At 41.7% G+C, this 24,840-nt stretch overlaps 2 protein-coding genes across 3 annotated transcripts in view; one reads left to right on the top strand and one right to left on the bottom strand.

Annotated features, from left to right (window-relative positions):
- Positions 1 to 24,840, bottom strand: part of LOC117365127 (dedicator of cytokinesis protein 2-like) — a 1,549,644-nt gene that overhangs the window by 762,346 nt on the left and 762,458 nt on the right. The window lies entirely within an intron of this gene.
- The window catches only part of LOC117365135, a 405,951-nt gene that overhangs the window by 191,950 nt on the left and 189,161 nt on the right, over positions 1 to 24,840 (top strand). For both annotated transcript variants that reach the window (XR_004540364.1, XM_033955140.1), the window contains one exon: positions 22,774 to 22,848. Coding sequence is in view for 1 of the 2 variants with exons in the window: in XM_033955140.1 (XP_033811031.1) it covers positions 22,774 to 22,848 (75 nt within the window). In the remaining variant the exon portion in view is untranslated. Of the gene's footprint in view, positions 1 to 22,773; positions 22,849 to 24,840 lie in introns of those variants that run through there.

Raw genomic sequence — 24,840 nt, 5'->3', positions numbered from 1 at the left:
TAATTGCTAATGCGTCCATAAACTAACACGCACACATTAGCGTTTAGCATGCGCTAAATTGATTAGCGTGCGCTAATCGGTTAACGCACCTTAGTAAAAGAGGGCCTTAATGTCTTGGAATTGAAGGCATGAGGGGGGGGGGACCATTGTTCGGGCTGTGTTTAGGGTATCAGCTGGCCTTAATCTGGCCCTAGAGGAAAGGTTAAAGAGGTTCGGGTTTTTCCAGCATGGAAAAGAGATGACCAAGGTGGGATATATTCTTGAGAGATTTACAAAATCCTGAATGGAGTGAACAGGTAAACACAAATCAATTGTTTACACTTTCAAAATGAAGTTTAAGTTCAAGTTTATTGTATTTGATATGCTGCCTAAGTACCTAGGCGGTTTACATTTGTACAAATGCTTCAAGGGTAATAACATAATATAAATATAAAAAATAAAAAGGGAGACAAATAAAAATGACATACTAAAGGGTAAGGATGGATACATAAGGAAGAATGGTAAAAGGATACACTTCCCTCTCCAAATTTGCGGGTTTAATACTCGCAAATTCAGTTATTCACGGTTTTTGCTTCCAATCCATCCCCCTGCATCCTAGACCTCCCCAGACCTTACCCGGTTGTATAGCGGTGATGTGGGGCAGAAGCAATCATCCTACTCTCCTGCTCCGTGCAGAGCCATCATCAAAAATGGCTGCCGTGAGTTCCCGTGGTCTCACGAGACTACAACGGGAACTCAAAGCAGCCATTTTTGTTGACGGCTCTGCACGGAACAGGAGTGTAGGAAGATCGCTTCTGCCCCAAGTCACCGCTAGACCACCAGGTAAGGTCTGGGGAGGTCCGGGAGGCAGGAGAGAGATGGAGGTGGGGGTGGGTCAGAGTCGGCCCTAAAAAATATTCACAGTTTTTTAAATATTTGTGGGCCGGCTCTGCCCCTAACCCCTGGGAATATTGAGGGGGAAGTGTACATCATTTACATTTTTTGGGGGGGGAAAGGACAAACTAAGAGACACTCCATGACTGAGTCACAATGAAAAAAAAAACCAGAGTTCAACAGATTAACATGCCATAATTAGTAGGACAGAGGGAGCAAGGCAGTAACTGAAAAGAATTAGAGAGTCAAAAAAAAATAAATAAGAAAAGAAACACAGGAAAGTGTGCACCGATGGAGAATCTCAGGCCCAGGCTCCATAGGCCATAGTAAAGAGATGAGTCTTCAGAGCAGACTTAAAGGCAGAGGGGCTGACGATAGATATTTGGGTTTTGTTTTTTTTTACTGGCTGTTTATTCAGTTACTAACAGATATTTGCTGTGTATGATAATGTTATTGATATTTTATTGTTTATTTTAAGCAGTTAATAATACAATAAATAAATAGATAAGTAATATTTTAAAGAGAAAATAGGAGAAAGCAGATAGTTAAGATTTGGAACCCATTGCTGAGAATATGTAGTAAAAGCACTTAGTTTAGCTGGGTTTTAAAAATGCTTGGATGAGTTTCTGGAGGTAACTTAAACTGTGATTGAGGTATACCCAGGGAATGACAGGGCTTATCCCTGGCAGTAGGTAGTGTCAAATCTTGGTTTTGTAAAAGGGGCCCTTTAAATGATTAAAAAAAACATTTATCTGGAGCAGTGGCTCTCAACCCAGTGCTCTGAACACAGCCAGCCAGTGGTTTTCAGAATATATGCAATGAATATGCAAAAGATAGATTTGTGTATGATATATGCAGATCTTTTTCCATTCATAGTCATTGTGGATATCCCGAAAACACAACTGGCTAGGTGTGCCCTGAGGACTTGGTGAACCACTGTTCTAGAGAACCTCTTGAGATTTCTTCCAGCCCTAGCAGGAAGTTAATTGTTATCAGCAGGTAGAAACGGAGCACCAATTAGGATCATACATCAAGCATACACCGCTAGAGAACAAGGGGTTGCTGGGTCTGTGGCAAGGGACACAATATAGCAAATGTCAAGGAACTTTCATACATTCCTTTTTAGAATGTCCGCCCACTGTATTATGGCACAAGGTGTTCCTGGTTCTTGAGCAGATTGTCAATCTCTTGGGACTATAACATGCTACTCGTAGGAGACCAAGAGGTGCTGGGACAGCTAGAGATCCCCCTTCCACATAGAACATTTTTATACATTGTGATTCTCTTAGTTAAAAAGAAAGGGTGCACTAGCCGAAACTACCAAAGTTAAAATATTAAAAGAAACCAAAATGGAGATGGATACAGAAGATGCGTTTAGTAGACTAGTGCATTTAGGATGTGCATTCATTTTCTTCTGGATATTGCCAGAGAAGGTTTCAGAGTAGTCCTGACAACTTGCACCTTAAAATATTAATATTAGAAATATGTCATCTACATATTTTTTTGATAAGGTAAAATCTACCTACTATACAAGATTTTTTTTTTGGGGGGGAGAGGGATCTTTTGGTTTGCAGTTACTGCTGATTGAAAATTTTCCAGTTTGTTTTCTATATAACAGAGTACGTGTTCCTGATCACTTCAACATAAATGTTCCAACTTTCATTATTTTGGTCCCTCAGCTTATCCATTTTCCAGGAGACTCCAGCACTGTCAGCAGCTTGGAGTCAATTTTCTGTAGATAAGTCTCCAAAAGTCAGCAGATCTTCAATAGTGTTGATTTAGAATCCTCAACCTGGCAATAAAACACACAGGAAGGTATATGTGTGCTCTTTGCCGAGAGTACTTGCTCATTTTTCCATAGAGGAGTAGTTCTCAACCCAGTACCTGAGTACCTGGCCAGTCTCGTCTCCAGGATACCCCAAAATGAATATGCAGGAGATATATTTGCACATACTGTATTAACTGTGTGCAAATATATCTCATGCATATTCTTTAACTCAAATTCTTAAAACCAGCTATTAAATATTTAATACAAACAAGTATTATCTGAATCAATTCAACTGATCAGGCAGTTCTTCCGGTTCGAGATAGTATAGCTTGTCTGGGTCTTTCTAACCATTTACAGGAGTTTTGGGGAAATTGTGGTGAACTGGTTAATACTAATAATTATTTTTCATTTGGGGGTCAATTTTTCCTACAAACCAAAGGCGTTGTAATGGGGGCCACTGTAGCCCCATCCATTGCATGCCTGTACATGGACAGATTTGAAAGGCAGTTTGTGTATGTCAGCCCCTACACTGGGTGCATAGGTGCATGGAAATGATTTATAGATGACATACTGCTGCTCTGGACCAGGTCCATGGCTAGGTTGCAGCAATTTCTTGAATATTTGGAAACATGTGACCCCAAAATATCATTCCAGACCACCATTTCCCAAACAACAATCCATTTTTTTGGATTTAGAATTGACACAAAGGGCAGGGCAGTTCATCATCTCAATTTATCGAAAAGAGACGGACCGGAACACTGTCCTTCATTTTAACAGCTATCACCCTCAGAGGTTGAGAGACAGTGTTTCAGTTGGGCAGTTTTTGCGATTAAAAAGGCTTTGTACTGAAAGGACAGAGTTCTGCCGACGGGCGGATGAAATGAGTGTAAGATTTGCTCAGCGGGGATATCGCCATAGAGTGATTCAGAGAGTCCGTAAGCGAGCTACGTATGCTGACAAGCGATGGTTATTGACACGAAAGGATCAGACGCGATGTGCGCAGCCGGTCACATGTGTGCTATCTTATCAGGCACAGGAGCTAAGGAAAAGTATACGGAAATTATGGTCGCTTCTTCACTTTCATCCCCGACTAGTGGAAATGCCCAGGTTTGCCTACACTAGGGGTAGGAGTTTGAAGGAATTGTTTTCTAGTCCTGCAGTGACAGTGAGTGGGGCTGCAATACAACTGGGGCATTTTAAATGTGCAGGGTGTGTATATTGCCAATTTGCCTTGGTAACTGACAGGGTTGTGGTCCCTGGGAGTGATCGTGAATTTTTCTTAAGAGCACACACGGACTGTGACACTAAGCAGGTTGTGAACGGTATAGTTTGCCCGTGTGATAAAAGGTATCTGGGGCAAACGTGACGTAAGATCAAATTCAGGGTGGCTCAACATCTTAGTAATCTCAGATTGGGTAAGGAGGATACCCCTCTTGTTTCGCATTGGCAAACAAATGGTCATAAGGTAGAGGATATACGGTTTGTGGTTTTGATTCAAGTGTCTTTACCAAATGGTTGTAATATTTCTGAGGTACTGCTTAGAAGGGAACAGAGATTAATTTACGAGTGGAATACAGTGAGCCTAATGGACTCAACAAAGAAGTGGAATGGAATCTGTTATAACAGGAATGGGGGCTGAATATGGTTGTTTTCAACAAAGAAGTGGACTGGAAGTTGTTATAACTGGAACAGGAATTGTTTGAACAGAGATATAAGGTTTATGGAGAGGAAGTGAGGTCATGCAGTTTGATTTCCTGGTAGATGGTGTGTTTCTTGCTTGTCAGCTGATCCTGGCTTATGCTAAACCCTGGGTCCCTGCTCGAGTCATGCTTAATTTACTGGTAGGTGAAAGGTGTTTTAAAGATTTTGGTGAGTTTTTAGTATGAATGAAAAGGAATGTATGTGAATTATTTTGGATTGTAGGTGAAGTTGTGATGTTGGTGAGCCCTGCAAACAGCTCCTGAAGATGCCAAGTGGCGAAACACAGTCTTGTGTTGAGCTGAATGCTTTATGAATTGAAGAACAGGACCACCATGAGGACAGAGAGGCCTGCGGATTGTGTTTAAGAAACTGTTATTTTCATGTGACTAGATGATCATGGACTAATGAACTCATGAATAAGGTGACCATATGTCTCGTTTTGAACGGGACAATCCCGTTTTCGGATCCCCTGTCCCGTTGTCCTCACACCCAGCTTCAGGATACCAAAATGTCCCGTTTTCAGAGACAGCGTCCCGAAGCTGTGCGCGGGGACGGGACAGGTGATCGCTTCCTGTCCCTCCCTGCCGCACCAAAAAAAAAAACGTTGCTTCCGGCCCGATTTAAACTACCCCCCCCCCCCCCGGGCCACCGCCGCTGCTCCTCTGCTTACCTTCCTGCCTAATCGTGCCCAGAAGCCTTCTTACCGACGTCAATTCTGACGTCAGAGAGGACGTTCAGGCCAGCCAATCGCTGCCGAGCTGGCCCGAACATCCTCTCCGAAGTTAGAATTGACGTCGGGAAGAAGGCTTCTGTGCGCGATTAAGCAGGAAGGTAAGCAGAGGAGCAGCAAAGGTGGACCAGAGGGAAGTTTAAGTCGGGCCTGGAGGGAGGCTTTTTTTTCCCGTGGTAGGGGGGAAGGAGGAAGGCAGGCAAGCTGGCTTTTGCACGGCAGAGAGGTAGATAGGTAGGTAGGCAGGCAGGCAGGCTGGCTGGCTGGCTGGCAGACTTTGGGGGAGGTAGGTAGGCAGGCTTTGGGGGAGGCAGGCAGGCAGGCTAGCTTTAAGGAAGGTAGGTAGGCAGGCTGGCTCTGGGGGAGGAAGGCAGGCAGACTGGCTCACTTTGGGGGAGGTAGGCAGGCTGGCTTTGAGGGAGGCAGGCTGGCTGGCTTTGGGGAAGGTAGGCCGATAGGACAAAGGCTGGAAGGCAGTGAGGGGGACATAGGAAGGAGGGATGAAGGAAGGAGAGAAAGAGGCAGAGAAGGTAAGGGGATTGTAAGTAGAAGAAAGACTAGAGAGATAAAGGCCTGGACCAAAGGAGAAAGACAGGAGGCAGAAGCAGGACTTTGGGAGATGCAGACAGAGGGGGAGAGCCCTTGAGGAAGAGAAGAGAGAGGCAAGATCATAACAGAGGAGGGAGAGAGAGGGAGATCTGGAATAAAGGAGAACTGACACTGGATCTGGGGGCACTAAGGACATTGGAAGGAGGCACTGGGGACACTAAGGACATAGGAAGGAGGCACTGGGGCACTAAGGACATAGAAAGGGGCACTAAGGACACTAAGGACATAGAAAGGGGCACTAAGGACATAGGAAGGAGGCTCTGGGGACACTAAGGACATAGGAAGGAGGTGCTGGGGGCACTAAGGACATAGGAAGGAGGTGCTGGGGCATTAAGGACATAGGAAGGAGGCACTGGGTGCACTAAGGACATAGGAAGGAAGGAGGGAGGGAATAAAAAGGGACAATTGTTGGATGCACAGTCAGAAGGAAACGCAACCAGAGACTCATGAAATCACCAGACAGCAAAGGTAGGAAAAATGATTTTATTTTCAATTTAGTGATCAAAATGTGTCAGTTTTGAGAATTTATATCTGCTGTCTATATTTTGCACTATATTTGTCTATTTTTCTATAGTTACTGAGGTGACATCTTTGAAAACCCCCAAATATAAATGATAATTAACATTTTCCCTACGTATAGGGTGCTTTGTGTTTTTTAAAATTTTATGGTTACCATTATGAAATAAGATATTGTGTGTGCACAAAAAATGAATGGAAGAAATTGGGGGTGGGGCTAGGGTGGGATTGGGGGTGGGGCTAGGGTGAGATTGGGGGCGGGACTGAATATTAATAAATGTCCCGTTTTGATGATAAAAATAAATGGTCACGTTACTCATGAACTAACCAAGATCCAGTTATGGATAAAAGTAATCACAATGACTGTAGTATGTGTGTAAAAGTTGGGAAGTGAGTGTGATTGTGAGTGATGGGGATTAGGTTCACTGACTAAATTATTCAGATATTTATTAATAAATTAAGTATTGGTAAATTATAAAAGTACTGTAATGAAATGAACTGTGGGAGATAAGATTAAAAACTGAATTGATTCAGATAATACTTGTTTGTATTAAATATTTAATAGCTGGTTTTAAGAATTTGAGTTATCGAATAGGCAGCTATTTAACTAACTGGAAAAAAAACCCTAAGCGTAGGCTTTAGGTTATGCATATTCTTTTAGAGGTATCCTGAGCACTAAAGAGGCAGGAAAGTTCCTAAGAACCACTGCCATACAGCATAATGCATTCTCCTTATTCCTCGTGCTTCAAAGTGTTCTTTTCTTTGCTTTTATAATGACTAGGACATGCCTGACCCTGAATTTTTTTTTAAATTGGATTTCTTTTCTCCTTGCACGGTTTGTAATGCAAGTTTCTGTCCCCCCCTCCCCCACCCCTTAGATCAGAATAGAAGTTAGAATTCTCTAATAGCCCCAACTCCTTCCATATCCTTAATGTATCTTTTTACTTTCTTTTTCTATCCTTTTCTGCTCTTTTCTCACTTTCTTCAGATTCATTTCTCTTTTATGTCTCCCCTTCTGTAGTTATTTCTATTATAATGGTTCCAAACCTGTCCTTCGAGGTCCCAGCCAGTTAGATTTTCAGGATAGTTGCAATAAATATTCATGAGATAGATATGCATGCACTGTCTCCATCACATGCAAATCTATCTCGTGCACATTAAATTCTTTCTTACCCCAGCATTTACCCTGCAGAGTAAATCAAACTTTGCCGTGAAGTTTCATCTAGCAGAAGTTGTTGCTGTCATCACTACTCTGGCTCATAAACTTTTTAATCCCTTTTCAGTCACTGAAGAACCTGAGGTGCTCATTATCAATCAACCTATTCCTTCCATCCCATTAAGGGCATTCATGTGGAGTGATATCGTGGGTGTGTGGGGCAGGACTTGCATAGATAGTGCCAATCTTGCATGGCAGTGTGAAACTTAATTTCACGCTTGTGTACAGGACCAGTTCTAGAAGTGAACAGGTAAATGTTGTCACTGCTAATATTGAAGGGAATATTTTGGAAAAGTCTATTTTCCCTCTGGTATTAAATCAGGGGTGTCCAACCTGCGGCCCCATGAAGTATTTTGTGTGGCCCCGGTCAAGGGCGATACAGTGTTTTCCTCTGCTGCCCCCGAGTGTTTACCATCTTGCCGGCTCCCTCCTCTGTCTTGTTGCAGCGTTTGCGCGGCCCCAGAAACATTTTTTTCAGCCAGTGAGGCCCAGGGAAGCCAAAAGGTTGGACACCCCTGGTTTAAATGATCCACTGAGCCCTCTCACATTTTGTCCACCCTATTTTCTGGTCTGGTAAGAGAGTCATATTTTGTATGTGTTAACTGCATATACAGTATGTCTTTGTGCATGGCAATATGGAGGGGGTAGGAAAAACAATTCAAAAATCTGTCAGACTTAAGGAAAAGAAAAGATATACATAAAACTTCTGAAAATAAACTGAATACAATGTTCTAGGAAATCCTGGAATGAGATTGGTGTATTTATTTATTAAAAGTTATATTCCTCAAATCTAACATTTTCTTTTCCACAAGTGGCTGCATTGCTATTTGTTTATTTATTAAAACATTTATATACCGCATACAACTATGCTGTTTCCATATCACATACATAAAATCTTGTTTCCCTGCGATTATCACATATAACATAGACATGTCTAAACAACATCATTAATCGTCTCTGTTATAAACAGGAATAGAGCACAAATTCAATCAATTCAGAAATACAATCAAACTTTAAATCATACATTGCTGTCAAAAAAGTTCTAAAAGGTAGTTATCAACTGAAATATACTTTAGCATAAGAAGGCATTGGGAAATAATTGAGTTTTCAGCATTTTCTTAAAATTCATCCTCCCCACACAAAACTGCAGGATACCAGGCAAGGCATTCCATAGTTCTACGCCAGCCACAAATATCATTGATGCTCTGATCCTAGCGTGCATAATCGACATTCTACCTTCCAAACTTAATTGATACAAAGCTCAGATTATACTAAAATTGAGAGCAATGTGTATCTAAAATACTCTAACCTTTAGTAACTGAAGATAAATAATTACATATTAGTACTATAATGTCTTCATATTTTCTGTAGGCATATAAAGTATTCCACCATTCGTGATATGAAACTTTTAAATTATTTTTCCAATAAAGAACAATAATATGCAAGGCTAAAGCCATCATACAATCAAATACTCTAGAATAGGTGGGGCCTATAGCAATATTAAGGTTGGATGACCGCAGTATAACAATTCTTTAAATTATAGGAACAAATACAACAAATACATTAGAGATAGTATCCCAGATCTGAGACCATTGTTGGGTTAAATTAGTACAGAAAAAGATGATATGTAACAATGTTCCAGACTTTCCATGAAAGTTTTCCAAGTTTAGAAGGAGTCCAGTAAGCATTATGCAAAATAAAGTAAGAAGATTGCAATAAAGCTGCAGATAATGATGGGCGAATGGATTTAGTCCAAAATTTTTCCCACTCTGAAGAGGTTAATTGCATGCCCAACTGCATATTACAATGATGATCAATCCCAGACCGCTTTTTAGAAGCCTGAAGGATTTTATACATAATAGACACCAATTTGCCATCTTGTTTGTCTGTCTTGCCTGTTTAGATTGTAAGCTCTTTCGAGCAGGGACTGTTTTCTTACTCTTTGTGACTCTGTACAATGCTGCGTGCATCTGGTAGCACTATAGAAATAATTAATAGTAGTAGAGTCCCAAGGGGAAATACGGATGTTATTCCAAAATTGAGTTAACAGAGACTATGGGCTCCTTTTACAAAGCCGCGCTAGGACCTTAATGCGCGGAATAACGCGTGCTAAATTGCCGCACATACTAGCCGCTACCGCCTCCTTTTGAGCAGGTGGTAGATTTCCAGCTAGCACGTGCTAATCCAGTGCGTGCGATAAAACCGCTTGCGCGGCTTTGTAAAAGGAGCCCTATGTTGATATTTGTGAAGGATGTAATTCATATTTGTCCCTGATAATTTGAAATGGAAATAGGCAGTTTTTGTTGATGTCATACAGTTGAGAAAAAGGCCACGGGGCTCATATCGAAAGAGAAAAACGTCCAAAAACTGGCCTAAGTCGGCACTTGGACGAACATTTCTCAAAAACGTTCAAGCGCCGATAATAAAACAGGGTTTTGGACGTATTTAACAATGACCTAGGCCTTCATAGTGCCACTCAACGTCCAAAGCTAAACGGGGCATTTCGGGAGGCGTGTTGAAGGTGGGAGTTGGGCGGGACGTGGGCCGGCATAGACTTAGTTGTACAGCATGTAAAACCGAAAGTTTTACAACAGAGCTTAGACGGAACTTGGATGTTGTGACTTAGACCAGTGTTTTTCAACCGCTGTTCCGCGGCACACTAGTGTGCCGCGAGATGTTGCCTGGTGTGCCGCACGGTGCAGACACTGATTAGGCCTCAGGCCGGGTCCCGCACGCGCTCCCATGAGACTCCCCCGGTCCCCTCTGCGACACCTTCCACTTCCACATCCTACAGGACAGCGGCAGGCCGCTACGTAGTGCGGGCGGGAGTCCCGGCGGACGGCTCAATGGAGTGCTGCACTGAGACACAGGCTTGAGACACAGGCGAGTTATGTTCGTAGGTGTACAGCGCTGCCACATCGCCATCTAGTGGTGAGATTGAAAAAGCCTATATTTTTTACAATAAAATTTACACATGGTTGTTAGTATGACTGTGGTAGGTAGGACATCATCTTCCGACTTCCTTCCAGGCCTAGCACAGTGTGGAGACAGAGCTGTCATCTGGAGCTGTCATCCGCCGGCTCATCGGGGATCGATCAGAAGAGTGCTGAGTGTGACGGACAGCGGCTATCTGGAGGAGACAAGCGCAGTAAGTCCTGAGTGACAGTGAGATACTGCAGTGATGGACAAGTTTTTGAAAAGGAAAGAACTAGACTCTGAACAAAATTTGGAGCCAGATGAGAGCCCAAGTATGAGTGGGGGTCAAAAGAAAGCAAAGATGGTTAGCGCAAGCAAATTCTCTGGCGCAAGGCAATATAGCAAAAGCTATATTTCAGTTGGATTTACTTTCACTGGAGATGCAAACAAACCAACTCCACTGTGCGTGGTGTGTGATGAAAAGCTAGCTAACAGTGCTATGGTCCCAAGCAAACTTAAACGCCATCTCCAAACGAAACACCCTTCGCTTCAAAACAAGAATGCAGACTATTTTGTTCGCCTGCGTGACAACACGGAGAAACAGGCAACTTTCATGAGAAAAACCACAAAGGTAAATGAAAGAGTTCTTAAAGCTAGCTATCAAGTTGCTGAACTTATAGCCAAGTCAAAAAAGTCGCACACTGTGGCAGAGACATTAATACTTCCTGCCTGCAAAGCTATTGTAGAGGAGATGCTCGGACCTGAAGCAGCTAAGGAAATAGCCAAAGTCCCTCTCTCAGACAACACAATTTCCAGACGTATTAATGACATGTCTGCAGACATCGAAAGTGTGGTTTTGGAAAAGATCCGTATCAGTGAGAAATTTGCATTGCAACTTGACGAGTCTACTGATATCAGTGGACATGCTCAACTCTTGGCCAATGTGCGTTTTGTTGATGGTGATGCAATTAGAGAAAACTTCTTTTTTTGCAAGGCATTGCCAGAAAAAACAACAGGAGAAGAAATTTTTCGGGTCACATCAGAATACCTTGAACAAGGAGGACTTAAGTGGGAAAACTGCACAAGTGTCTGCACCGAAGGAGCTGCAGCCATGGTCGGGCGCACCAAAGGCTTTGTAAGCAGAGTGAAGGAAAGAAATCCAGATGTGATTGTTACGCATTGTTTTTTACACCGCGAGGCCCTCGTAGCCAAGACTTTACCAGCAGTCCTAGTTCATGTGTTGGATGATGTTGTGTGCATGGTAAACTTTGTAAAGTCACGACCCGTGAAAAGTCGCATATTTGCAGCTTTGTGTGAGGAGATGGGAGCGAAGCATAAAACCTTGCTGTTTCATACGGAGGTCCAGTGGTTGTCGCGTGGCAAGGTCTTGGTTCGTGTGTATGAGCTGCGGGAGGAACTTAAAGTGTTTCTGACAAATGAGAGGTCAGATTACGCAAAGCAGCTTGCAAGTGATGAGTGGTGTGCAAGGCTGGCATACCTGGCAGATATATTTTATCATCTGAATGAGCTGAACACACGAATGCAAGGCCGAAGTGAAAACCTGCGAACAAGTACAGATAAAATAAATGGATTCCGTTCAAAGGTGCAACTCTGGCATCAACACGTGGAAAGTGGCAATCTTGAAATGTTCACACTCACCAAGCAATGGCAAGGTGTTCACACTGCTGCACTGTGTGAGATAATAGTGAGAAAAATGAAGACAATTGTTTTTTGTATTAAATATTATAGCGCTTGTCTTTTTTGTTTTTTTGTTGCTGTATAGCTTTCAAAAAAAAGTCCCCCGACGAAGCCCTCAAAGTGGCGAAACGGGTCCCGTCGGGCTCTTATCATTATTGCAGATAAGTGCATTTTTCTTTTGTTTTTTCACCGGTTTAAATGTGAGAAGTGTTTAACACACGATATAAATGTCGGTGACCGGTGTGGAGGGGTGTGTGAGACCTATGATTACAAACCTGTCCTGCTGATTAACCATAACAGAATTTGATATTCTGGTTGGCGCAGGCTTCTGAGGTCTTTCCCTCCTAGAACTTATTTAAAATTCTATTCAATTGCATATTGAACCTGTACTACAGTTTGTTTGTTGTTCACATTGAAGAGGTTCAGATCCATTTCAGTTATATAGTTGAGATAATAGTTAAACATTTAAAAACTCTTGAGGAGAAGTTGTCATTTTATTTCTCTTCAGTCTCCACTGAATGCCTTGACTGGGTTAGAGACCCTTATAGCTCAGCATCAGTTGGTGGAAAGGACATGACTTTACAGGAGCAGGAGGAACTAACTGAACTGAGACAAAATCGTGGTTTCAAGCTAAGATTTGCTGATCTACCTTTGGACAGTTTTTGGTTGGATACCGCCAAGGAGTTCCCCCTTCTGGCAAACAAAGCTATTTTGACATTGCTCCCATTTTCCACTACATATCTGTGTGAGATTAGCTTTTCAAGCATGATTGCTATAAAAACCAAATACAGAGAGAGACTGAGAGCTGTTGACGAAGAGCTACGTGTGTGTCTTTCTTCGATTCCAGCCAGAATATCAGCTTTGTGTTCAGCCATTTCGCACTGAATAAAGTATTTTATAATTTTTCACTATTCTGTTTACTTAATATTTCATAATAAAGTAATTATAAAATACTTTCTTTGTGTTTATTTGATTCCGATTCAAGAGAATTACTTTATATATAGTCAATATAGGCACAGAGTTAAATATTTTAATATTTTCTAATGGTGGTGTGCCTCGTGATTTTTTTCATGAAACAAGTGTGCCTTTGCCCAAAAAAGGTTGAAAAACACTGACTTAGACCATGTAAAACAAGGTCTAAGTCACATAAACCCACCTAAATTCATCAGATAAGCACTTCAGACACATAACACAGACCCCCACACACTACCTCAGTGATCAACAATCCCCCACCCCCATAAAAATTTTATTCACAACTTTAAATTTCAGCCTCCAGACCATCATCACCTGGCAGCCTGGCATAGGAAAGCCTAGTCGTCCAGCCCAGAGGCAGCTTAAGTCGTCTTGGGGGTGGGTTAGGGACCCATGGAGAGGAGGACCCATGCCCATAAGCCCCTGTAATCACTGCATTTATACTTAAACATGTGCACTCCCCTATACACCCCCAAAACCCTTTTTTACTGGCATATAAGTGACTCCTGAATCCATAAGGGCTATTGGGGTGGTAGATAAGTGGGTCTAGGGGATGCTGGAGGTGGTTTGGGGGGCTCACCGTCACCTATAAGGGAGCTATAGGGAGGAGAAGCCATGGCACCCTTTTTGTGAAGTTCACAGCAGTGCCCTGTAAGGTACCCCACTATTTAGGTGGCATGTCTGGGTGTTCAATCCATCACTTTGCAGACCCCTCCCATGCCCAACAGGCATTTTGGACTTGGACGGAAATGTGGTATAAAGATGGACGATTTAGCGGCTTGGACGATCAGATCGGCAGGACATATAATTAGACGATTTTCTAAAGTAAAAAAAAGTTGGACATCTCTTTCGAAAATGTGTCTTAGGCTCTTTTTAACTTTGGACGACTTGCGAGATGGATGTAAACGGACTTAGACGTCCCTTTCGATTATGCCCGTCCACATGTTTAATTTACACAAATCTCTTCTGAATTTACATGCACTTTACAGTTAAAATTACAGTTATACCATAGAAAAATATCTTTAATATCTGTCCTTTTCTGAAGTAGATGATGCATTATAGTGTTGATGGTAGGAGAAGTTGCTTTCAAAATACAAGATCCATTACTGTATTTAAATTTATCCATAGAAGGTAAAAGATGCAAAGGAATGTTGACCATCAATTTATTTTCAAAGTGAAACTATCTGTGAGAAACAATGCTGGGATCTGTTAGGTACCAGTATTCAGCTTGTGAAATTTGAAAAACTAAATCATGGGTGTCCAACCTTTTGGCTTCCCTAGGCCACATTGACTGAAAAAAAATGTTTCTGGGGCCACACAAACGCGCAAATGCTGCAGCAAGACAGAAGAGGGAGCCAGCAAGACGGTAAACACCTGGGAGCAGCAGAGGAAAGCACTGCATCCCCCTTGACCAGGGCCGCACAAAATACTTCACAGGGCCGCAGGTTTGACATCCCTGAGCTAAATGATAAACCCCCTCCTTTACAAAGCCAAACTAGCATTTTTAGCGCCGGTTGCAGCGATAACAGCTCAGATGCTCATAGAATTCCTAAGAGCGTCGGAGCTGTTACCACAGTGGCTGGCGCAAAAAATGCTAGCGTGGCTTTGTAAAGGAGGGGGAAGTTTGAAATCTGGTAAATTTATTCCTCCTGATGAACAAAACAATTTAAGTTTATGTAATGCGTGGTTTATTGGCCTGGGACCCCCCTAGTGAATCGCTCCGTCCTCGACCTCCCCAGACCTTACTGGGAGTGATCTTTCTACACGTACAAGCAGGTGGGGAGCTCAGGTAATGATCAAAGTTACAGAAGAATCTGTAGAAGAAGGTGTCCTGTTCCTCACCCCAGCCCTTCTGCCATGGCTCCGCACCTTAAGCCCGAAGCAAGCCAGCCCATGATGGTGGAGGAAAGCCTGCGGACCAGTGGATGCAGCTTTGGTTGCCCCCGCACCTCAAGCCCCTGAACGTGCAGGTGGAGGTCCGAAACGCCACTCGCCACATCATGCTGCACGCCGACTGCCTGGCCGTGCATGGACCTTACCTAGTGGTCTAGCTCTGCTCCTAACTCCCACAAATATGGAGGGAGGAGTGTACGTGGAGTAGAGTTAAGCCATAAAAATTTAGAAATTAAAGCATCAATTTTCTTATAAAGCGGTTTACAATAAAACTTTCATAGTAAAATCTCATAATAAAAAATCTTAAACAATGACAAAACAACATGGATTCACTAGATCAATTTCTGTGAATGGGTGACCAGAGAATTTGATAGAGGTAATGATGTAGTGAATTTTGATTATAGCAAAGCCTTTGACAGTGTTCCATACCAGCATCTAATAAATAAATTGAGTGCCCTTGGTATGGGCCCCAAGGTGATGGACTGGGTTAAGAACTGGTCAAGTGGAAGGCGACAGAGGGTAATGGTCAATGGAGATCGCTCTGAGGAAAGGGATATTACCAGTGATATGCCTCAAAGTTCAGTTCTTGGGCCTGTTCTTTTTAACATTTTTGTAAGAGATATTGTTGAAGGGCTATCTGGTAAGATTTGCCTCTTTGCAGATGATATCAAAATCTGTAATAAAGTAAACACTACAACAAAAAAAGGCAAATGAGATGTCCAAGCCAGCCATAACAGTTGTATTGTATAAAATCTGTGATTGCAGATCCCAACAAGGATTCTAGTTTCGGCAAACTGAAATACCTTCCTCAGCAAACAACAATATACTAGATACTATCCAAAGTGCATAAATATAGCAGAATGAGCCATATAACAGGTTGTGGTATAAAAACGTGACTGAAAATCATGTTAGTGCTTCCACAGATAAATTGTGCCAAAGATACAACACCTAAATATTTCTAGATTTATACCCCAGACTTACCATCAGAACTCCCAAGTCTCTTTCCTGGGAGGTTTCTCCAAGTACCGCCCTGGACATCATGCACAAATACAAGATGGCCGGGGCGGTACTTGGAGAAACCTCCCAGGAAAGAGACTTGGGAGTTCTGATCGACAAGTCGATGAAGCTGTCTGCGCAATATGCGGTGGCGGCAAAAAGGGCAAACAGAATGCTAGGAATGATAAAGAATGGGATCACGAACAGATCGGAAAAGGTTATCATGCCGCTGTACCAGGCCATGCTGCGCCCTCACCTGGAGTACTGCGTACAGCACTGGTCACCGTACATGAAGAAGGACATGGTACTACTCGAAAGGGTCCAGAGAAGAGGAACTAACATGGTTAAGGGGTTGGAGGAGCTGCCGTACAGTGAAAGATTAGAGAAACTGGGCCTCTTCTCCCTCGAACAGAGAAGATTGAGAGGAGACATGATCGAAACATTCAAGGTACTAAAGGGGATAGACTTAGTAGATAAGAACACCCTCTCCAAGGTTAAGAGAACGAGAGGACACGCTCTAAAGTTGAAAGGGGATAGATTCCGTACAAACGTAAGAAAGTTCTTCTTCACCCAGAGAGTGGTAGAAGACTGGAACACTCTTCCGGAGTCTGTCATAGAGGAAAACACCCTCCAGGGATTCAAGGCAAAGTTAGACAAGTTTCTGCTAAATAAGGGCATTCGCTGGTAGGGCGATGGTCTTTGACTGGAGGGCCGCTGTGTGAGCAGACTGCTGGGCATGATGGACCACTGGTCTGACCCAGCAGCGGCAACTCTTATGTTCTTAAATATCACTCTTTAGCATTCAGTCTCTCTTATTAGGGTGGTAAGTTTACTCATTGGGATTGTCCTCTCTTGGCCTCTCTGAGTAAGGTCCAGATGCTGGTGGAAGTTGAGATGGCCAGGGAGATAATGATGTCATGGGAGCCACACTCAAGTTATTCATTTTTTTGTTGACCTGACACAGTTGTGTTTCAGCAAATGCCCACTTTAGGGGTCCTTGATTTTCAATGTGGATAAATTCAATATATAATCACAAATCTCAGCCTCTTGTATCAGTTGATATTTCAAAGATATTGCTACTAACAAAACTAGGGAAATATTTATATAATTCTGTGATGAAACTATAGAAATCACTTTCTAAATCACAGCTTTATTTTTCTATGTATTCAATACCATAAAGTGCTCAGACCCATAACCAACTTGTAATGTGATAACACAAAACTATGGTTATACTAGGATCATCATCGCTCTTTACAGCCCCATCACCACTCGCTTTATACCATTCTTAAGTAAATACAAATAGCTGTTCAACTTATCTGAACCGGCAAGTGGTTGCCATCAGTTGGTCTTTGTTAACCATAGTCTGGCTTTAAAGTGCTAGTGCTCAAACGTGCATTGAAGTAAAACTCATAGCCATAGTAAGATCGATGACCCCCCTGACTCGAGTTTCGCAGACTCTTTCTCAGGAGGGGACACTGTTAATTAAAACCATATAAACATTTCACCTATAATATTCCTACTAATGCTTATCTCAAATGTTACCACATTATATTTATGGTCAACTTATAATAACTTATCTTATCTTAAATCATTCTTTTCAATTTATTCCATATTAAATCACCTACCCTTTACTGGCTTCTCCCAACTCGGAAGACTTGAGAATCAGGAATGAAAAAGGAGCGCACCATACCACTGCCTTTAAATACTGTTGTAACTAAAATCCTACCCCTTGAAGTGACATCAATTCAAGCTCAGATGTTAATGATATTGTTCTGAGAATCATAATGAGAACCAATCTATCTCCATGTTAAGGCCATAGGGGGACAAGGTCTGCCAATCAAAAATATATTTATGCTCCTTGATCATCAAGAATTTGGACAGCCTCTCCCCCCCCCCAAATAATCCCTAACATGGAACAAAACGGTATATCTCAAAGAATCTATCCGATGAGCTTGCTGCTGCCAGTGAATCACCAGCGGGGCTGCTACTGTTCCTCTCCGTATGTTGCTAAGATGTTCAGTCACTCTAGTTTTAATTTCTCTAATTGTGTGGCCTATACAGTATTTATTACAGGGGCAAATGATGCAGTAGATTACTCCACTGGATTCGCAATCAGTTCCAGTGGAGAGTCTAAAGCATTTGCCTCCGGACCGTGGAATTTCAACAGCATTCCGCTGTAACACAAACTGACATTGTCGACATCTCCCGCACTGTGTGTGCGGAGGTAACATAAATGAGCAATTATTGTGTTTCCTATATTTAAGTTTTTCTCCTAAGTTCTGAGCCCTAGATATTGCTACACCATTCAAAATGATGTAGAAACAAAAAGTCTTCACAGTATCTTTCTTGGATCAACTGATCATGTGAAAAGTTAAGATTTGTAATTATACTGTATATTGAATTAACCTACATTGAAAATCAAGGACCCCTGAAGGAGGCTAGAGTTTTCTTGGCCTGTTTACCGGTGCCTAACACAGATGCCTACCGGCACCTAAGGCAATCCATGCCCAAACTTCACCCCTAACCATACCTACTTATCAGATAGGTGCAGGTAGGAACCAGTAGTTTCCTCAATGTAGACACCTACTCCATGGTGCCCAAAATTTGATTTTTAAATTGGTTTTTAATAGCGTTGTTCAATTAACAGCACCAATTAAACAAATTAGAAAATTAAATTAGTTTTTTTTTTATATGACATTGTCATACTGATATAGGGACTTTAGATCATCTATTATTTTTTTTGTCCGCTGATATTTAGTTTTTGGAAGTCAATTTGGGGACAAATAAATATAGTCTTAGAATCGGATATTCCATTAACATATGAAGCAATAATTTGTGGTACTATTTTACATATTAAACCTCCCCTTGATAAATTTAAAAGCCGTCTTTTCTTGATTCTAACTGGAATTGCGGTTCAAATGATCACAAAAAATTGGAAAAGTCATGACAGATTAAATTATACATTTTGGTGGACAAATGTATGTAATACATATAGATATGAGAGAGTGAACGCAGAATGTTTAGGGTTTTAACAAAATATGGAGTCCATTGGCTTTATTTGCTGCTTCACATTAAAAGATAATATATTGCCTTCTGAGTTTTTTCATTACACATCTGGGATTGGATGGGGGGGGGTAGGGTAGGGAAAGGTACTGGAAAAATGGATATTAAATTTTCATATTAAAGATGTTTAGTATTGTTAATATTAATAATTGATGGAAGGGGGTTGGGTATAGTTATGATTCTATATATTTGTTTGAAATAGTGTATTCTCTGTAATATTTTGCTATTTTCAATTAAATGTATTACGCTATTCTAATTTAATAAAATAATAAAAATGTAAAAAAAAAAAACAAATTAAAAAAAAAGAAGAAAGAAAATTAAATTAGGCAGCTAGATCAGCTAGGCGCACCAATCTAGGTGCCTAACGGTAAGCATTTTTATGGAATCGAGGCCTACATGTTAATACCTGTGTTCTAGATTGTGAAGTTATTTGCCTAGTGCTGAAGATGGGTATGAATAATGGAAAAGGGGGGGGGGGGGAGTGATACATTGCACATGTATGAAGCATGATCATTGTGTGCTTCAGCAGTGCCTACTGTACATACTATATTTATGTGACTTAAATATTCTTCTTTAGAAACCCAATAATCTATGTCTAAGGACACAGTTGTTCCATTTTAATTTAAACAAAACATTACATTATGAATTTCTATTCCGCCATTACCTTGCAGTTCAAGGCGGATCACAAAAGAATTATAAAGGATGTATTACAACAAGAACTTACTAGATAACATGGGATATTTGCTTCCTTGCTCTTTAGAAAGTAAATTGATTCCTTTGATTAGCCTCTCATATCAAGTCAATGATCTACTCTCTTCAAACCTAATTCTGCAAAATGCGGTAAAGATAGCGTTGTGCAAACTAGGTAGGTCATGAGGTTAAGACAGTGCCTAAAATCAGGAGACGAGTTATTAATTCAATGGCTTGCCGACAATTCTCAGGTGAATGATACCTAACAGCCTGAGGTTTGGCAGGACCACCTGAGGCCCTGTAATAATTATCTTAAATATGAGGATATAATTTCCATGCCGGGAGGAACAACCTGAATTATACAAATTTCACCTTGAATTGCCAATTGTTCCTCACTGCTCACCTTTGAAACACTGCAGCTGCAGTTTCACATCCAAAGCCCATGTCGGAGGTAGAAGTGAAATGGGTTTATCTTTCCCTTGTCAGCTTGTGCTTCCAACTATTTTATTTCTTGCAGCTGGCACCCATCTTGTTGACTTCCAGTGTCTATGCTGTCAGGACGTTTTAAGCTATGTCACTTAGATAAAGAGAAGTCAAGAAGCAGGCAAGTGCCTGGAGGCAGCCAGAGATTTACACTCAATTAGTGGGCAGCAGACAGTAAGAGGAGGGGCATGGAAAACTCAGCCTGCTGTTGGGTTAATCAGTTTACCTGGATACCAACATAACTTTAGTTAAGTCACCCTGGGCCAGCTCAAAAGGTTACGTTGCCCCTGCCTCCAAAGCGTAAGCTTTCTCCCCTTCTCCCTCAAGCCCCTAGTCCAACCTTGCTCCCTCTCCTCACTCCCTCCTTGCTGTCAGGAAATTGCAGGTAGGACACAGTAGAGGGAAACCCCAGGGCTGGCCAAAAGCAGCCTGCTGTGCATGCTGTTGCTAATGGCAAACATGGTAATGTTTAGAGGACTACACGGGGAAAAGGAGGGAAGGAGAGAAGAGAGGGAGCAATATTGGACTAAGGGAGAAATGTTGGACTGAGTGAAAGGGGGGAGAAAGCTTTGGACTAGGTCAGGGGTAGGCAATTCCAGTCCTCGAGGGCCGGAGCCAGGTCAGGTTTTCAGGATATCCGCAATGAATATGTACGAGATGGATTTGCATGCACTGCCTCCTTGAGATGCAAATCTATCTCATATATACTTATTGTGGATATCCTGAAAACCTGACCTGGCTCCGGCTCTCGAGGACGGGAATTGCCTACCCCTGGACTAGGTGAAGCACTGACGGTGAGCTCAGGGAGCCAGGGATTTTGGCCCCCTGTCTCTCCGGCGCCCTGGGCCAGACCCTCACCTGGTCCACTGGTTGAGCTAGCCCTGAAGACACCTAACTTACCTAGTCCCAGCTATGCTCACGACAAACTATTACTGACTAGGTGTCCTTTGAGGTCTCTGATTATATCCATGTTAGAACGGCAGAGGGTCAGGATGGGAGAAAACTGGCAAAGGTTTCTTGTGTGCCAGTATTGGCACCATACTAGGTATTATAGTTCAATGTCAGGGGGCACCAGCAGAGCTGCTACTACTGCCATTACTATGACTAATGATAATAATAATTTCTATACTGCTACTAGATGTTTTCAATGCTATACACAAATGTATGAGTGACAGCTATAAAAGAGATCCACTACTGAGGAATACACAGAGGTATAAATTATCATTCTCTTCCTTTAAGGCAGGGGTGTTAAAGTCCCTCCTCGAGGGCCGCAATCCAGTTGAGTTTTCAGGATTTTCCATTCCTTTAAGGCAGGGGTGTTAAAGTCCCTCCTCGAGGGCATCAATCCAGTCGGGTTTTCAGGATTTCCCCAATGAATATGCATGAGATCTATTAGCATACAATGAAAGCAGTGCATGCATATTTATTGGGGAAATCCTGAAAACCCAACTGGATTGATGCCCTCGAGGAGGGACTTTGACACCCCTTCTTTAAGGGAATAAAAATCTGTCGGGAAGCTTGGTCAGTCTTTAGCTTTCAAGTTAGTGGAGACTTGGAATGGACTCCCTGACTCTATTAGATCGAAAAGTCAGTTGTACTGGTTTCATAAAACCTTAAAAACTCTGTTATTTTCACATTAACTAAGCGGTCTACCTACGGGATCTCTTAACTGACATTTGGAAGATCTACCACTAAGACTGAATAGGGCATGTTTAGAAAATTACATAAGACGCAGTTATTTATCGATGCCTTTTTCTAGCCAATAATTTTTCTCTCTGGCAGAGTTGATGAAGTATTCATGATCTTTACTATGCAAACTATGGTATTTTATTGTAGATATGATTTATGAGGATTGTTTATATATTTATTTTATCATGTTTTTGTTTTAAAATTACGTATGTAAATTATGTAAACCATTTAGTTTTAAACAGTATAGAAATTTTTAAAATATATAATAAATAAAAATGATTGACTTAACTATTCCTTTTTCTTTTTACTTTTAAGTGTATTCTGGTCTTCCGACCACTTGAAAACCGAGTCGAGCTCTGACATGAGATGACCCGGTATATAAACTGAAGATTAGATTAGATTAGATCAGGGGTAGGTAATTCAGGTCCTCGAGAGCCGGAGCCAGGTCAGATTTTCAGGATATCCACAATAAATATGCATGAGATAGATTTGCATCTCAAGGAGGCAATGCATGCAAATCCATCTCATACATATTCATTGTGGATATCCTGAAAACCTGACCTGGCTCCGGCTCTTGAGGACCGGAATTGCCTACCCCTGGATTAGACTACTGGTATAGCAAAGGATGCAGAAGGCACTGCAGAAGTGTAAGATGGAGCAGGAGAGCAGTTAAGAGGTCCCATTGCTTGGAAGAAAGGAGGTACTTGGTGTTGGGGGTGGGATAGAGTTTGTGGCATACTAGCAGAGTTGTCTGGGGGTCTCAGTAGCAGGAATTCAGGGCATTGTTTTGGGTGACTATGAAGTGGACTGAGGTGCAGGAACTGCGTGAGTTTGGCTGAAGAGAATGGGAATTAGGTAATAGAAACAATTGGAATTGCAAAGCGTGAGGAGGGGTTTTGTATGATTCCGCCATGGCCCATACCCCTCTGGGTAACATTGACATTTCTTCCTGTGTTTCAGACGGCACTCTTACAGAACAGGGCAGGATATTGAGAACTGTGGGACATGTCGAGACTGCGCCTGCATTATATACAGGTAAGAAGCTCCTTTTTTTTCCCCCACAGTATCAGCCAAGTCATCATTAATTGATCTTTTGTTTAGATATTTAATAAACACCAATTATAGATCAGCAATAATATGTGTTCCTTACTTTTTGTTTCAAAAATGCTGAAGAGACTGATCCTTAATCTGTGGAACCATAATTTAAAAAAATATCATAAAATCAATACACACCATGCTATTTCCTGGTTTTTGCCTACTCTGATTTTTTTTTTACTGTACAAGGCATACTCCATACAAAAACCAGAAACCCTAACAATGTTCTCTGTAAAGTGTGTAGAGAACTACTATCCCACTACCAAGTGTACTCTAGCTATTATACACTTCAACCTTGATTGTTAACTGTATTTGCCATCTCCATCAGACAATATTTGCCAGGCTATCTCCTACCACACTGAGAATGTGGTGCAGGGTTTATAGCCGCAGCTTCAGCACCCTGGGGTTGTAGGTTCAGGCCTGCGCTGCTCCTTGTGACCCTGGGAGGGTCGCTTGGGCCCCCATTGACCCAGGTATATTAGATAGATTGTGAGCCCACTGAGACAGACAGGGAAAAAATGCTTGAGTACCTGAACCAATTCATGTAAACTGTTCTGAGCTCCTCTGGGAGAACAGTATAGAAAACTGAATAAATAAATAACCCCCTCCTTTACAAAGCCGTGCTAGCGTTTTTATGGCCGGCCATCACGGTAACAGATCCAACACTCAACATTCCTATGAGCGTCTGAGCTGTTACCGCCGCAGCCAGCACTAAAAATGTTAGCGCGGCTTTGAAAAGGAGGGGGTAAATAAATAATTATGTAACACACGTCTATTTGCAGAAGCGATTGATCCTGTATGTATCTCAGATGATGGAATGGTTGCAGTGTATCTGAAGGTTATGAGTAGAAAGGGACTGATAGTGTCCATGCACCTTACAGAACACTGCTGTGCTTCTGCTTTTAGGTTTTAAATAGGTGTCTCTCAATGTTTTTGGCAGTACATTATAATTGAAATTATAAAATTGCAAAACCAACAACAAATTAAATTTGAGATTTATTTAAAGTTTTTTAGGCAATGTATGGGCAATTGCAACAATGGTGAAACTAAAGTAGATAAAATAGAATTCTAATTAATGCAATGGTTGTACTTGTTTTTGAGTGCAAATTAACTCAAAACATGGCTCGATAGTCGACAAGCAAACAAGCATTTTTTCAATTTAATTTTTGTCAGAACTGAAAATCCAAGTTCGCAAAGATAAGAAAATCCAAATAGTAACAAAGCTTTGCTTGCTTTATTGCTCAAGTTAGGATAACTACTGCATAAAAAATAAAAATAAAATTACTTGCCGTTAGTTTTCAAGGACCAATCATGTCAAAGAATGGTGTTTGTTTGAGCAGTTGTATCCTTACGCACACAGACGCTCATAACATTGACAGGCTCTTGTGTAAGTGACATAAATGTCATCTATTCTAGTGTATACTTATGAAGGGAATTTTTTTAAAATAAAGTTAAATTCTGAAATCTCTCTTGGCACATCTGGAATCTCTTTGGGGCATACCACTGTGCCCTGGCACACAGTTTGAGAGACACTGTTTTAAATAACAACAACAAATAAAACACCCCCAGGCAAAATAATAAAATTGCAGGGTTTAGCAGTGGGAATGCAGATGAAATTAGTTTTCATTTATAAGGATATTCCCATGAGCACCTGTTTGTTTCATCTTTCTAATTGATAAATGGTTGCTTTTCCCAGTGAGAGAAAAGTACCGTTGAGGCTGATTGCATGTGTGGGGGGCTGAAAGCCAAAACAGGACTGTCCTATCATCTAGAGATCAGGAAGGTTCATAGACAACTCGGCGAAAGACAAAGGCGCGCACCGACAACTGAGCGCAAGACGGAGGCGCGCGCCGAAGAAAATTACAGTTTTTAGGGGCTCCGACGGGGGGGTTTTGTTGGGGAGTCCCCCCAGTTTACTTAATAGAGATCGCG

The sequence above is a fragment of the Geotrypetes seraphini genome, chromosome 1, assembly GCF_902459505.1.
Source record: "Geotrypetes seraphini chromosome 1, aGeoSer1.1, whole genome shotgun sequence".
Lineage (NCBI taxonomy): Eukaryota > Metazoa > Chordata > Amphibia > Gymnophiona > Dermophiidae > Geotrypetes > Geotrypetes seraphini.
The sequence above is the reverse complement of the archived record's forward strand: the minus strand, read 5'-3'. Positions and strand labels throughout refer to the sequence as shown.